Below are 15505 nucleotides of genomic sequence, written 5' to 3'. Positions count from 1 at the left end.
GCTGCAGAACTACATTTTCAAGTGGACTTTATCAAAGTTGGTTTTACATGAAGTCAGGATATTAAGAGGATATGGCAGTCACATAACCTGAAGAGGGAGGGCCCAGGTGAATAGTGTGCCTTTTAAGAGCTCTGGGAAGTGGGGCAGACACAAAAAGTAGTTTCAAATGAGTTGCCATGTGAGAGAATTGATTCTCTGCTCAGAGATTAGACTACTTAACAAGGTTAGAGATATAGGAACGAGGTGGAAGAAGATGAAAGTAACTTTAATCTTATCTTTAGCTGGGTCAGCCCATGGAAAAGAGCAAGCTCCACTAGTGTTTTCCATGACCTCAACCACACTTGGTGAGCAAAAATGACAATCAAATCATATATTAAGAGCCCAGAAGACTTCAGGTCTCTGTTGTTTTCCTGGTACATTATATATATTTTTCCCCAGTACATAATATATATGCATATAATCACTATTTTATTTTTATTCATTTTTTATTTATTCTTCTCTCATACAATACATCCCAACTGCAGTTTCCCCTCCCTCCACTCCTACTAGTTCTGCACAACCATTCCCTCTCCCCCAGATCCACTCTTCTTCCCTCTCCAGAAAAGAGCAGGCCTCCCAGTGATATCAACCAAACATGGCCTAACAAGATACAATAAGACTAGGCACAAACCCTCATATCAAGGCTGGACAAGGCAACCCAGGAGGAAGAAAAGGGTCCGAAGAGCAGGCAAAAGAGTGAGAGACACCCCACTCCCACTGTTAGGAGTCCTACAAAAACCCCAAGCTACACAACCGTAGCATATATGCAGTGAACTAGTGCAGACCCCTGCAGGCTCCCTGATTGTCACTTCAGTCGCTGTGAGCCCCTGTGAGCGCTGGTTAGTTGATTCTGTGGGCCATGTTCTCCTGGTGTCTTCAACCCTTCTGGCTCCTACAACCCCCCCCCCCACCTCTTCTGCTGGCTTCCCAAGCTCCACCTAATGTTTGGCTGTGAATCTCTGTATCTGCTCCCATCAGCTGCCAGAGGAAGCCTCTCTGATGATGATCCGTAATATATATTTTATTATTCTGCCAGGTCAAAGGATAAGATTGTGAGTTCCTCATTTCTCAGCTCACTTCTCTGTTCCCTGGCTATTCTCAAGGTTAAAAGTCCATATCTAACTATGAGAAGCAGACCCTGATGGGCAGGCACTTGGCCTGGCCAGAAGAAGGGAGCTTCTAAAGGTCACTTTCACACAGCCCCTGCAGATGGTGACCTTAGAGCAACAAGCAGGAAGGCCAATACATCCAAGAGCAGCCTGCTGCAAAAGCATCCATCTGCTGATAAGCAAGTATAGTGGAGATGACAGGTTAAGCCTGTAGCTGGAGCAAATATGACTTTCTTCCCACGAAGCTTTGACAGGAAGTTCTGTGACTCATGGTATACTCATCTCTTTTTTTCTTTCTTTCTTCTTCTTTTTTTTGGTTTTTGGAGACAGGGTTTCTCTGTGTAGCTTTGCTCCTTTCCTGGAACTCAGTTGGTAGCCCAGGCTGGCCTCGAACTCACAGAGATCCACCTGCCTCTGCCTCCCGAGTGCTGGGATTAAAGTCGTGCGCCACCTCCGCCCGGCTGGTATACTCATCTCAACCACGTCTCCTGCACGTTCCCAGAGCACAGATAAAGGATATTGATTCTGAATCTGCACCTCTACAACATGTTGGCTGCCTGGTTTGTTTCCTTCAGAAGAGTTGCCTTGTACCTAAAAGCACAGTTCCTTTTCAAATATTTTTGTGGACAGAGTTGGGTTTTTATGGTGCTGGAGATCAAACTGTAGGGCTTATCATATTAAGTGTGTGCTCTTCCTTAGCTACATTCCCCACCCCCAATTGTGCTACTTTCCTAAAGCAAAAGCTGCAGCTAACCAAGCCAATGCCTTGCAAGGAGGGTGATGCTCTGTGGGTGAGGACTGTCTCCAGAGTGAAAAAAACTTAGTGGCTGCTAAATTTCACTACCTCAGTCACTCAGCCACAGGGAAAAAGCACTTATGCTGAGCTTTGGTTGTGTGTAAAAGAAAAATCTCAAAGGACACTATCTTAGTTAGGGTTTCGATTGCTGTGAAGAGATACCAAGATCTTGGCAACTTGGATAAAGGAAAACATTTAACTGGAGCTGGCTTACAGTTTAGATGTATAGTCCATTTTTTGTCATGGCAGGAAGCATGGCAACATGCAAGCAGACATGGTGCTGGGGAGGAAGCTGAGAGTTCTACATCTGAATCCACAGGCAGCAGGAAGAGACTGCCATACTGGGTCTGTGTTGTTTTAAGTTCGGCACAGGACCTGTGCCTTAATCTACTGCTGTCTCAGTCAGCAATTGCAAGTCTGAAGTCACCAGCCTGTTTCTCTAGCAGTGGCCTCATTGCTTAGGCTGCAGTTGGGTGAGAATTCTGCTCCTGCAGGCATCAGCCCTTTCGCTGTTGCTAAAGGTAGCTTTAACTAAATCTATATCGTTTTAATTATGAATAAGACTCAAGAGTCAAAGGCTGGGGTGAAAACCTGCGAGCTCAGAGAAGCTGAGTAGCAACTAGCTAACCTTCTCTCCTTGCTGGCATCCACAGAAGACCCCTGCTTCTACTCTGCCGAACCAGAAAAGGCTGTGCCACTCCAAGCCCCACCCTACTACTTCCTGTGTCTCTATCTCTCCTAGATGCCCTCTGAGGCTCTATGACTACTTTCTTTCAACTAGTTGCTAATGCACCCTCCTGACCCAAGGTTAATTTTATTTAATTAACACAAATGCAAACTTGGGTTTCACAGTGTGATTCCCCCAATGGGCCTGGCTTGAGCACCTGACACTTCAAAGTCCACCCCCTAGTGACTCACTTCCTCCAACAAATCCACACCTACTCCAACAAGGCCACACCTCATAATAGTGCCACTCCCTATGAACCTATGGGGATCATTTCCTTTCAAACCACCACAGGCACCTACCAAACATTACCATAAGTTGTCCCTAAGAGAATAACTATAGGAGATTTCTGTAGTTGAAGTTATTTTGTTCCTGTCTGGCTCCCACAGCCCTTAGACCCAAGCAAACACATAGAGACTTATATTATTTACAAACTGTATGACCTAAAGGCTCAGGCTTTTTGTTAGCTGTTTTTATATCTTAAATTAACATTTTTATTAATCTATAACTTGCCGTGTGGCTTGTGGCTTACCGGAATCTTTTTTGCTTTGTTTTGTTTTGTTTTTCCAGACAGGGTTTCTCTGTGTAGCTTTGCGCCTTTCCTGGATCTCATTCTGTAGACCAGGCTGGCCTTGAACTCACAGAGATCTGCCTGGCTCTGCCTCCCGAGTGCTGGGATTAAAGGCATGTGCCACACCGCCCGTTGCTTTCCGGTATCTTAACATGTTGTTTTTCTTCGTGGCGGCTGGCAGTTTCTCTTTGTCTCAACCTTTTTTTACCCAGCATTCTCCTCTCTCCTTTTCTCGCCTACACTATCCTTCCTGCCTGGCTACTGGCCAATCACTGTTTTATTTATCAATCATTCATAGCAACATATATTCACAGCATACAGGACATCACACAGCAGATTTCATTTAGGAAAAGAAAAACAACAAGAAAAAAGCATCACTTATTAAAATGCCACATTGAAATATGAAAATCTTCCAATGAAAGCATTTTCTCTTCCATTTTGTCTCTCTTGAGATTGGCTTTCTTTCCTGCACAGAAATGTGTGTGTGCTTAAGGGTGCTAAGGAGAAATGTGACAGGCACTGTCTCTCCAGCTGCTGTGGGTGGCTGAGGGAGAAGGGAAAGTGACGCCTTCATCACAGGTCTGCACTTGCACATGATCTGGCCTTACCACTGTCTGTTAGAGGGCTTTATCAGTGGCTGATGAGCTGTGGGCCCAGGTGCCACCTACACCAAGGTGAGCCAGTGGTCAGCAACAACTCGTGAAATCCACCTTGGTGCTCCAGGCAAGTCACCGACTTTCCCAGAATAGACAGACAGACAGACAGATGATAGATAGATAGATAGATAGATAGATAGATAGATAGATAGATGGATGGATGGATGGATGGATGGATGGATGGATGGGTGGTGGGTGGGTGGGGGGTGGGTGGGTGGGTGGGTGGATAGGTAGATAGGTAGATAATTAGATAGACAGCCAGACAGCCAGCCAGCCAGCCAGCCAGACAGACAGACAGACAGACAGACAGATAGATAAATAGATAGATGAATAAATAAATAAATCACTGTGGAGATATTGCTTCACTTCTGCTTTTCAAATCTCTTGCAAAATGAATTTTGTGGCTAATACTGGCATACAAAAGGACATAATTCTATGAACTATAGTTCCTCTTTACCAAAGCTTGTGCAGTAAAAAGTTATCACAAGTGTGAACTGAGAAACTTGGTTTCCTTTAGTTATAAACTGCAGATTACTCAGATTATGCAGGGGAAGGGAATAGAAGTATTATGGCAGCCAAGCCCAATGGCTCATGCCTCTAATTGAAGCTGCTCGGAATTCACTGATACACAAATCACCTGGGATTCTGTTAACTGAAACAGGAGGATCTCAAGTTTAGGTGATCCTCAGGACAAAAATGATGAAGGGTCATCGACACAGCTCAGTGGCCCTGGAGTCAATCCTCAGCACCACAAAGAAAAGTATTAAAGGTAAATAAATCCCATCCGTTTTAACTGGGGAAAATTTTAAGGTTTATTTTGTTGTTGTTGTTGTTGTGTTTAGTGTGTATGGGTGTTTTGTCTGCATGATGTCTGTATACCATGTGCATGCCTGGTCCTCTGCAAGAGTAACAGGTGCTCTTAATGGGTGAGTCAACTCTCCAGCCCCACTCCAAATGTATTTTTGGAATACCCACTGTGGTGGCTCGAAATGGTCCCCATAGGCTCACACGCTGAATTTGTAGTCTATATATCTCACAATTTGAATTGTATATATACAATTGCTTCTTTGACATCTCCTCTGGGATACCTATGGATATATCACAAGTATAGCCAAAAGTGAACATTTCCCCTTTCTTCCTTTCTCTTCTGCCCCCAAACCCAAACCATTCGACCTATAGTCTTCCCCATTTTAGTAAATGGTAACCCCAGCCTTGTTTGTTTGTTGAGACAAGGTCTCACTATGTCTTGCCCAGGCTGGCCTTGAACTTCCTGGGTCAAGCAACCACTTCTGCTAGTAGCTGAGCCTACAGGTGTGTCCCCCCACACCCACTTAACCACCACCTTTTCTTTTCCTGACAGGGTCTCTCTATGTACCCATGGCTATCTTAGAACTCACTATAGAGACCAGGCTGGCTTTGAACTCACAAAGATCAGCCTGCCTCTGCCTCCCGAGTGCTGGGATTAAAGGCAAGAGTCACCATGCCTGGCCACAGCCTTCTTAATACACCAAAAACCATGGAGTTGTCCTTGACTCTTCTCTCTCCTACTTTATAATCCAGTCAGGGGCCAGAACCACGTCCAGTGCTGCCGCCCCATTTGAGCTGCCTCCAGGGCATGATTATTGCTGTGGCCTCCTGAGTAGGCCTGCCAGGTAAAATAACAAGGCAATCAGTTCAATTTGAATTTCTGATAAACAGCAGAAATCTTTTAAAGTATGGGCCTCATATAGTATCATCCTCCTCTAGTGGTCCTCTCCTGTGTCTCCTCACGGCAAACTCCCACTTACTTCAAGGATTTTCTCAAATGCCAGACTTTCAGTGGGTTCCAGAGGTTCAGTCTGTGAACATCTTAAATAGCAACTCCAGTATTCTGTGTCCCCTTCTCTGTTCATTTTTCTCCCATGGTGGCTGCTAGAGTTTGTACCTAAAATGTTCTCCAAGGCAGAGCTTTCTGCCCAAGCACTACCAGGCTGGACAAAGAGCAGCTGCGGGTTTACAAAGACCACCAGTGTAGTGGGTAGCCATGCCAGCTTTGGTCTGGAAGTTCCAACCCCCATTGAGGCTTTGGTAACTATCACGCCTACAAGGCAGGGCCAAGGGAGGGCCCTGAAGACCTGAGATCGGGATGCACCATGCTCTCTTGCAGCTGGGAGCCCAGACGGTGGATGGAGGAGAGTTCACCAGAGTTCTCCAGAGAACACCGCCAGACTACGCTGCATCTTACCCAGAACCCTCAACCCACCTATCCCTTCATTTGTAAGTTACGCCATTAAATAAATTTCCTTTTAATTACGTGGAGTGGCCTTAATAATTTCACCAATACATCAGAATAACCGGAATTGTGGGGACTTTTTGACAGCTATTCCCATATTGGCAGGGAGCAGTAAGATAATCAGCCAATCAGTGTTCCTCAAAAATTGGACAGTTCTGGGACTTCAGAGCACCCTGCAGGCAGAAGGGACTCCTCAGCCCTGCCTCAGCCTCTGAAACTCCATGTCTCAGATTCAGACAGGAATTCTGAGGTAATTTGCAGGCTCTGATGTGGCAGCAACCCACCACTTCCGATCAGCGGCTGCGGAAGCCTGCGGCCTGCAGACTTGCTATGCCAAGGATAGCTCTCGATTGGAATCTCAGTGCCTTCAGAGCTTTGAGGGGCAACACTTCTCTGAGCTGTACCAGCTCTCACTCAGCCTCCCTTGCATTACTGAGTTCAGATTTGCTCATTTCAACACCACATGACACTCAATTTGAACTTGTGTTACCTGTTTAATGGCTGTAATCCCATTTGGACAGTAAGTGGCGCCCATTCGTTCTGTATGCTGTCTGTCCACTCAGTTCTGGGAGGAGGTCGGGAGAGATCCCAGACGAACAGAAAAGATGGTTCCCACTCACCACAGGGGGACCTCTGTCTTTCTGTCTACTCCCCCTCCAGAAGATGAATAGATCCCCTCCACATATTTTATCACAGTGACAGAAAACTAATACAAATTATTATCATCTATCATAGTAAATATTTTGTTTATCATTTGTCTTACTACAAAAGAATCTAAGACCCCCCGGGGGCAATGCTTTGGTTTTTGTTGTTAATGTTTTGTGCTCTAATGTATGATTATTAACATTTGGAACAGTGCCTGTTACACAATGACATCCAATATTTATTGGATGGATGAAAGAATAAAGAACCTTCATTTTAACAAATATCTGGGCAAGTTTTAAATGTACATTCTACCTAGAACTCATAGGAGAGCGGGAGAAAGACAAATAGCTACTACTGAAGGCAGGTCCTTGACAGATTTATGAGCATTTCCAATTCATCCCAAGACAGAGTCGGTGTTGTCACGTGCTAACTGCCTTTTTGTGGGTGTCTTCTTTTGGAGGAAGGAAGAGGGTCTTAAGCATCTTAAGACCTGGTCCTCCTGTTTTGACCTCCTGGCTGCTAAAATTCATGCTTACACAAGTCATCTGGGGCTGTCAATAGGCAGGTTCTGGTTTATTCAGTCTGGGCTGGGGCTTGAGAACTTGAATTTCTCACAAGCCCCCAGGTGATGCTAGCACTCGGGTCCGCCCTGGGAGTAGCAAAACCTAATGGATTTCTTAAAATTATTCTTGTGTGTGTTTTGCATACATGCTACAGCATTCACATAGAGGTCAGGGGACAAAATTGGAGTAGATTTCTCTTTCCAACTGTATGTGGGCTCCAAGAATAAAAACTCAGGTCATGAGGCTTGGGCAGCAAGTGCCTTTACCCATTGAGCTACCTGACAGGCCGAGGAGGAGGAGGAGGAGGAGGAGGAGCCCAAATGTAACAGTGCTGTTAGATCACAAATCTCTAGTTGCCTTTATTTCTCCCTGAAGTCAGGCCATGCCCCTTGCAGATCTCTCCAGGGAGTTGACATACAGGTATGCTACAACTCCTGAGTTCTCACAGAGTTGACTTTTCTCAGATTTGCTCATGGCTACAAGGCCTGGCCAACGTTCCCTACTGCTCAGACAGACCCAAGACAGACTTGAATTGTAGCTAGATTTTAATCCATGATTTCCTGACTTCTAGCATGAGGTCAGGGTTATCTAGCATGGAACTGAACTGCTCACTGACCATGAAAACCGCTAAGAGCACGAAATGCCCCCTTTGCTCTCTGGAATCAGAACTGCTTTCTCTCTTTAAGACCCCGTGGTGGTGGCACATGCCTTCAATCCCAGCCCTTGGGAGGCAGAGCCAGGTGGATCTCTGTGAGTTCGAGGCCAGCCTGGTCTACAGAGTGAGTTCCAGGAAAGGCACAAAGCTACACAGATAAACCCTGTATTGAAAACAACAACAAAAAAGTTATGATCTTAAATATAGAAATGTACTCTGCTACAGTTCAATGTGGCAGTGTTATTTTAGTGCAACTGGCACATACATGAAGAGCAAAAATTATGGAGGAAAAGGGAAGGCTAACAATGTTAAATTTAAGCACCCAAAAGTGTATGGCTGCTGTTGGGAGTATGTGGGGCAAGGAGGCTGGTATTTTGGTGCCCCTCAAATCACACTATAGGAAGGTTTCTTAAAGGCAAGGGAATCTCTTTGTGATGTACACAATTAATAACTCTAATAGCTCCGTACCAGCAAAGGACCTACATGCCCAAGTGGCATGGCCAGTTTCTCTTTCCTTGCACTCAGGCCAAGGAAGTAACAGAAACCACTATGTTTTTGCAATACCCCCTCCAGTGAGTCTCTCTCCGAGAAGTCCACACCCACACTCTAGGGTGTGCCTTACTTTCTTCTGGAATGTCTCTCTTTCTCATAACTCTCAGGCTTAAAATCTATTTTAAATTATCTTTAATAAACACCAACTCTGCCTCATAAAAAAGGAACACCGCTTCCATTCTCAGTAAGCCTCACAACTCCACAAGGTAGACAGTATTGTTCTCATTTTGTACTTGAGGGAACTGACTTTCAGGCCACATCAAAGAACTTGACCATGGTTACCATGGTAGGGGCCAAGATATGGACCCCAAAGAGGTCCCAATCCCCAGCAGCTATGACTTTGGTACCTTTGGTAGAAAAGGGATTTTGCAGCTATGATTAAATTGAAGATCTGGGCCTGAGGGAATCACCCTGGATAATCTGTGTGGACCCAAAGCAATCTCACAAGTTATTGGAAGAGGAGCCAGAAAGTTAGAGATGACAGTATAAAATATGGCTGTGGGAATAGAAGATGGATCAGTACAGTGATGGAGCCATGAACCAAGGAGCGCAGGCAGCTTTTGGAAGCCAAAATCCCTCAAGACACTTTCAGAGCCTCTCAAGGGAGCACAACTTTACTTTACTAACACTGGTTTTATCCCTGTCACCCGTTTTGGACTTTGGATCTCCTAGATTGTATGATAGCAACTTTATCGAGACAAGATCTCATGCTGTAGCCCAAGCTGGCTTATAACTTAATATGTAACTCCAGCTACTCAAACACGACAGTTCTCCTGCCTCTGCCTCTTGAGTGCTGTAATAACAGGTGTGAGCCACCATGCCATGCCCAGCTAGATCACCAGACATACCAGCCCCAAATAATTTCTTCTACATGCATGGCCTGCTTGTCGTTTCAGTAGTTACAGTCATCTGGAGTGAAGAGCATGCTTTTTAAATGAATTGCAAACACCTCTGGCCATTTCTAACAGTCATGATCCTTTAGAATGGATTGAGTTAACCTCAGCTTTTCTGTTATACTTGATTATACTTGGCAATGAAGAAACTCAGAGTTTTGATTGGGTGAGGACAGCACTTCAGTTTACAGATCAGAAGTTTACAGATTCACTTTACAGAAATCAGCCTTGGATTTCTGAGGGGCACAGAGGGTGGTGACAATTAAAACTGTGAAGCCACTTTGAGGGCAACAGGTCCAAAATGCCAAAGGCTGCTGAGTTGATTTCAAACTTCTCCCAGGAGATCCAGATTGCACAGAAATGATCATTTTTTCAGCTGCTTGTGACTACTGCTGCTGTTATCTAGCTCTTTGATCCTGGCCAAGAGCCTTCCTTCCCTTTCAGTCAGTACATGCCTTTACATGCAGAAGCAGGTGGATCTCTGTGGGTTCCAGGCCAAGCATGGAGAGTTCCGGGCCAGCCAAGGCTACATAATCAAGAGCCTGCCTGTCTCCAAACAAACAAACAAAGGCACTTTCCCTTCTGTAACTCCCTTGCAATCCACGATCCATGTCCACAAATGGAGAGAAAAACACACAGCAAGGCTGGTAGGTCCTCGTCAAAGTGGAGAGCCAACTCTCCTTCTCAGTCTCTATCCTCGTTCTGTGAGGTCCTTTGAGTCTTAACCTAGCATTTCCAGCACCAAGGCTCCTTCACTTCAGGAAACCTGGAAGGTTTTGCAACTTCCTCGACCGGACTGCTGCTCTCACAGCACAGCCTTCTCAATCAGGTAGAAAAGGATGGGAAATGGGAACTCCGTAGGGGTAAAATCCCACTGGCAGGGACGCACGCCTTTAATCCCAGACTTAGGAGGCAGAGGCAGGCGGATCTCCAAGTTTGAGGCCAGCCTGATCTAAAGCGAGTTCTAGGCAGTCAGGGCTGTTACACAGAGAAACCCTTGTGGTGGTAATCTAATTGTACAGAATTATTATTTTGATTGTATGTTAATAAATAAAGTTGTCTGGGGGTCAGAGCTATTAGAGCCATAGCAAGAGTGTGGCGGTGGTGGCACACGCCTTTAATCCCATAGATATCTGTGTGTTCAGGGTCAGAGCTATTAGAGCCATAGCAAGAGTGTGGCGGTGGTGGCACACGCCTTTAATCCCATAAGATCTCTGTGTGTTCAGGGATACAGCCAGCATTGGAGACATATGCCTTTAAGACCTAGGGGGCTGTACATTCAGACAGTGACGAGGCAGTCATGTGTTTGGGTTTACAACCAATGAGAAGGCAGAACAACATACTATAAAAAAACGAACCGACAGGAAGTAGGTCTCTTTTCGCGAAGCTGGGACAGCAGAAGGAAGGGTGAGATTTAGCTCTGAGCTCTGACCTCTCGGCTTTCTCTTTTACATTGTTTCTGTGTTTCTTATTTAATAAGACGGTTGGTTACATCTACAAACCCTGTCTTGAAAAAAAAAAGAGTAAAATCCTGAGATGTCCATCCTCCTGGCCAGCTTCCCTTTTCTGACTTAATTATCCCATGTATTTGATGTGGATGGCAGAAATCATCTCTCACAAGTGAGTTTTCAAACTAACCTTTTAAATTCAAGGGCATGAAGGGTATGGGAAGGGATGTTAGGTGATGTTGGATACTGTCCTCCAAGCATGGCAGCTGTGACTACTCCAAAGAATCTCAAGATCTGGCCAGTCATTCCATCAAGAAGAGTGGGGCGTGTCCTTACACCCTCAGCTTATATTTCACCCATTGGCTCCTGCACCTCCCTCCGAGCTGTACAAGATTCTGCCCAGCTGCACAGTGTCAGGAGGTGATAGAACAGCTGTGCTCTGAGACTTCAATTAGTGAAGCTGTTTTGGGGTCACCTATATGCCTGTAAGTAAGCCCAGTAAGCTCACTGGTTCAGCAAGCTTGGGTGCACTCATTACTTTGGTCTGTTCTCAGTGCCCTATCGGGGATGAGTAGACATTTACTCGTATCTCCCCAGGAAAAGTCCATGCAGTAAATTGGATCTTCACGCCACTCAGGACTCCCCCAATGGAGAAAAGCTCACTTAGGTTAGACATCACAAAGAATAGGCCATGCATAGTCATGTTTCTCACTAAGTGACAGTGGCAGATGAGTGGGATCTGAAGGACACTAGACTTTGTCCTCCTAGTGAATGTGTGCTACCACCTCTGATCTTAGCACACCATGGATTTACAGTTGAAACAATATCCAAAGAACCGCAAAGAACACGAGGGTGGTGTGGAAATGCTGGGAGAGGGAGCCGGATGATTGAACATAGTGACACTTGACACCATTGTTTTTCTACAACACTATAATTATAAAGTTGAAGGCACATCTTCGGCAGAATATCAATTACATGCGCATGAGAAAAAACAAACTAGACTACAGCAAACAAATATTGCACAAAGTTGTCCGCTCCTGTTTTGGATACTAACCAAAGTTTTACAATACGTGGTTAAACATTTCTTTAAAAACACAAGGTAGAGACACCTGGTTCTGGCTATAAAAGGCATTTATTATCAATGTCATTAAAAAGCTCATGTGATTGAGAAATAAGACTTCATGCTTTTTGTTTTATCTGGTTACTCATACCAGACCAAGGGACTTAAGAAAGTCAGTTTAAAGTTGGCAATGATTTGGTATAGATCTGTATTTTTATATTTGGTAAAGAAATTGTTTTTTAAATACAGAAAACAAAATAATCCAAAGGAGTGATGTCAGGAATGTATGTTTTTTAAAAAGGGATAACCTGTAACCAGATGCCTCATCCAAAGAAAATAACATAGAGTAAAATAAATATTAAGAAAAATAAATTTAAAACAGAATCTACAAGTAATGGAAAAATCCTCTACTACATCTTTTTGATTTTAAGCTGAGTACAGAAAAGATATGCACACTCACATTTTTGGAAACATCTTGTCTATAGTGCTATTTCAAACATTCTGTATATCTGAATGAAGAATAATTTTTTAAAAAATTAAAGCATAATATAAAATTATTTGTTCATAAGGCATCAAATTTAACTTGCTAAAATGTTGATACTAAAATAGGAAAAGCAACATTTCTACTTCACACCAACAACTATACTTTTAAAACTACAATAGTAAATTCTCTAGTTGTGTTTTCATCTTTAAATTCAAAAGGCATCTTTGGATAGTGAAGTTAAAGGTGCCCCCTAGCTGAGTCCGCATCAGCACTGGACAATAAAACGTCCACAATGCCTTCTGACAGAGAGAATGGTTGCTGGGTGAGTACAGAAGAGCGGCAAAGAAAGGGTAAAGAGCCTCACAGCAGATCAAATAGAAACCCACTTTCTTTCTGTGCGCTCTCTCTCTCTGTGTATGATGTGTGTGTACACACACATGTGAACACTCACTTACAAAACCTGTTCTCAACAGTAACTCATTACCCAAGGTTAGTGGCCAACTGAAGGCAATGTGCTTGATCCCCTCTCTAAATGAACCCGCCCTCCTAGGAAGAGAGCTTCTCTCAAACACATTTTTTTTTTCTGGTAGTGAGAACTGAAATGCTATTCACACTGTCCAATAACATTATGTGGAGGCAAGAGGAGGACTCAATAACACATGCATAAGAGGAATAACTGGCCGAGAGCTGGGGGACTTCTATTCTCAATTTGGGTCCAGAGCAAGAAAATCTATTGTACATCTCTAGTATTAGCTGTTTCTTCTAGGAGTCAATGAGTTATGTTACGATGGGCCTCTAGAATTAAGAAACAAATATTCAAACTCAAACTCTCAAGATGGCATAGGGATTAGTCTACAATAGTTTAAACATAATAAAACAGGGTTGCCTTTCTAGATTACTAGCACCTTCATCAAAAGTCTCTCTCCGACAGCTGGACAGAAGTTAGGTCTTCTCCAGATCTGGAAAGATAGCACTGAAGAGTGTAAACATGTAGATGTGTGAAGGAAGAAGAGAGAAAAGAGGCGGAGGGGGGAACCGTTCTCCATTCACTTTAAACTCTGCTCCATAAAAATGACTTTTTATTCAATAGTGACCTGAAAAGGAGAAATGAACATTTTGGGGGCAGAAATCATGTATCATAGGCATTGTGCTATTGGCTTAAAGTATGGCATGTAAATAAAGAGTAGGAGTTTGTTTATAAGCACAAATGTTCTGAACAAGAAAAAAATAGAATTGACTATAACAGATCATGAATCAGGGATTTTCTTATTTCTATTTTACAGTTTGCTGTGTACTTTGATAAAAGCAGCTTTGTATGACAGTACTCTAAAATCATTTGGACAAATTATCTAAAACAGAAGAGGTAACTAAATTTTTATTAAATTATAATATACCAGCCAAGTGATTGTATCCTAAAAGAAGAATTTAGTGAACTCAGGTACTTTGATATGGCCCATATGTGTTAAAATAATAGTGTTAATCTTTGACGAATTTTTCAGTGAAAGAGGCTCACATGTGAAGTTTCTAGACGGGGACTGATGGATAGGCTCCAGTCTGAACAAAGCTGGACTCAGCAGAGAAGAACTGAAAGCTAGCACAGAGCTAGGGAAACTGAGGGAAGAATGTGAGATTTCTGACAACAGCGGAGAAACTGGAGGGTAGGGGACTCTGCATGCCTTAAGGTCTTCTGAGTGACACAATGAAACAAGAGAAGATTTCAGAAAAACTGTCAGTTACAAAAACGGTTTGAGACAGTCTTAGTGTATATAGCCCAGGATGGCTTTGAACTTGCAGTCTTCCTGCCTCACTCCAAGTGATTACGGTCAGTTATTTTTAGTCAAGGAAAACCCACCTAAAGCTGGCTCACTTGAAAGCTGACAAAAGCCATCCTGGAGGCTCCCAGAACTACAGGACAAGGATGCAAGTGTTATGAGGTGAAAGCAAACCCACAATAAATAAGGCACATCCATTTTGAAACAGTTGCAACTGTTTGCCTTCTAAACTAGATGCTTTGTGCAGTGCTTGGAAAGCCATTGCTCCCCAGTGGGGCAAGGATACAGGCTCAAGAATATCCTCAGGTTCATGCTCTCAGATCTTCACATTTTTAATCATCCTGTCTTTGGGCACTTCTTTTGGTCAAATAATGATTTGCCATACTAGCAGCAGGTCAGCAATCTCTAACTGTAGAGTTTGCTCTAAACTTGCTGCTCTATCCTCTGTCCCTAGTAAAACAAAAACTGCTGGGAATTTGTTTTGGATAATGCCAGGTTCAGAGCTCCTGCCCTGAGAAAGATACTTTGCCATTAACACAACTCAGGTAGATCCTGTACATAAGAGCATGAGGCCGACACGAGATCTTCCGTGACAACGTAAGTGCTGCGTCAGTGCACATGAACTTCAGCGAGCAGCATCGCCCCAGGCCTTTTACAGCGTGGTGTCATCATCCTCCCGGAAGTCTCCCACTCCCACCAGAAGCGAGTGCTTGTCAGGTTCGCTAGTAACCACGCTGTTCAGGGAGCGTTTGTCAGACAGCAGTGAGTTTATGGATGCTCTGCTGTAATTGACAATCCGGTCCAGCAAGCCCAGTCTCGGAGAACTTCTGGAGGCATCATCTATTCCAACGTGAACACTGATTTCTGAGGGACTCCTCTGTCCTGTGTGGCTTCGGGTACGCAACTCATAATTGTCATAAGTTGGTTTCCTGTAACTGGACATAAGTTTAAAGCAACCAAATGTTAACTAGATGCTTGTTATGTGCACAAAGAAAAGGAGATTTGCCCAGCATGAGATATGCAAAGGTGGCTACTGCTAAGAAAGTTGCTTGCAATTGACTTCATGGTGTCACATAAACCAAACTCCCACTTCTCAAAGCTAGTGTATGATACTTCACGACTTTCTGGGCTTGTGTCTGCAATACATCCACTACATAAAATGACAACTACTTAGCTTTTTCTTTTTGTTTGAGACAGGGTCTTTACTATGTAGCTTAGCCTGGAAAATTTGATTCTCTCGCCCCTTCCTCTGAGTGCTGAGAATAC

At 43.8% G+C, this 15505-nt stretch overlaps 1 protein-coding gene across 1 annotated transcript in view; it reads right to left on the bottom strand.

Annotated features, from left to right (window-relative positions):
- Positions 1–11835: 11835 nt before the first annotated feature.
- The window catches only part of Atp7a (ATPase copper transporting alpha), a 117167-nt gene continuing 113497 nt past the window's right edge, over positions 11836–15505 (bottom strand). The window contains 1 exon segment of the mRNA XM_028886391.2: positions 11836–15174. Within this exon segment, the coding sequence (XP_028742224.1) occupies positions 14892–15174 (283 nt within the window). The 3' untranslated portion in view covers positions 11836–14891.

Source organism: Peromyscus leucopus, chromosome X (assembly GCF_004664715.2).
Source record: "Peromyscus leucopus breed LL Stock chromosome X, UCI_PerLeu_2.1, whole genome shotgun sequence".
Classification (NCBI taxonomy): domain Eukaryota; kingdom Metazoa; phylum Chordata; class Mammalia; order Rodentia; family Cricetidae; genus Peromyscus; species Peromyscus leucopus.
Note: the sequence above shows the minus strand (reverse complement) of the source record. Positions and strands in the feature narration are given on the sequence as shown.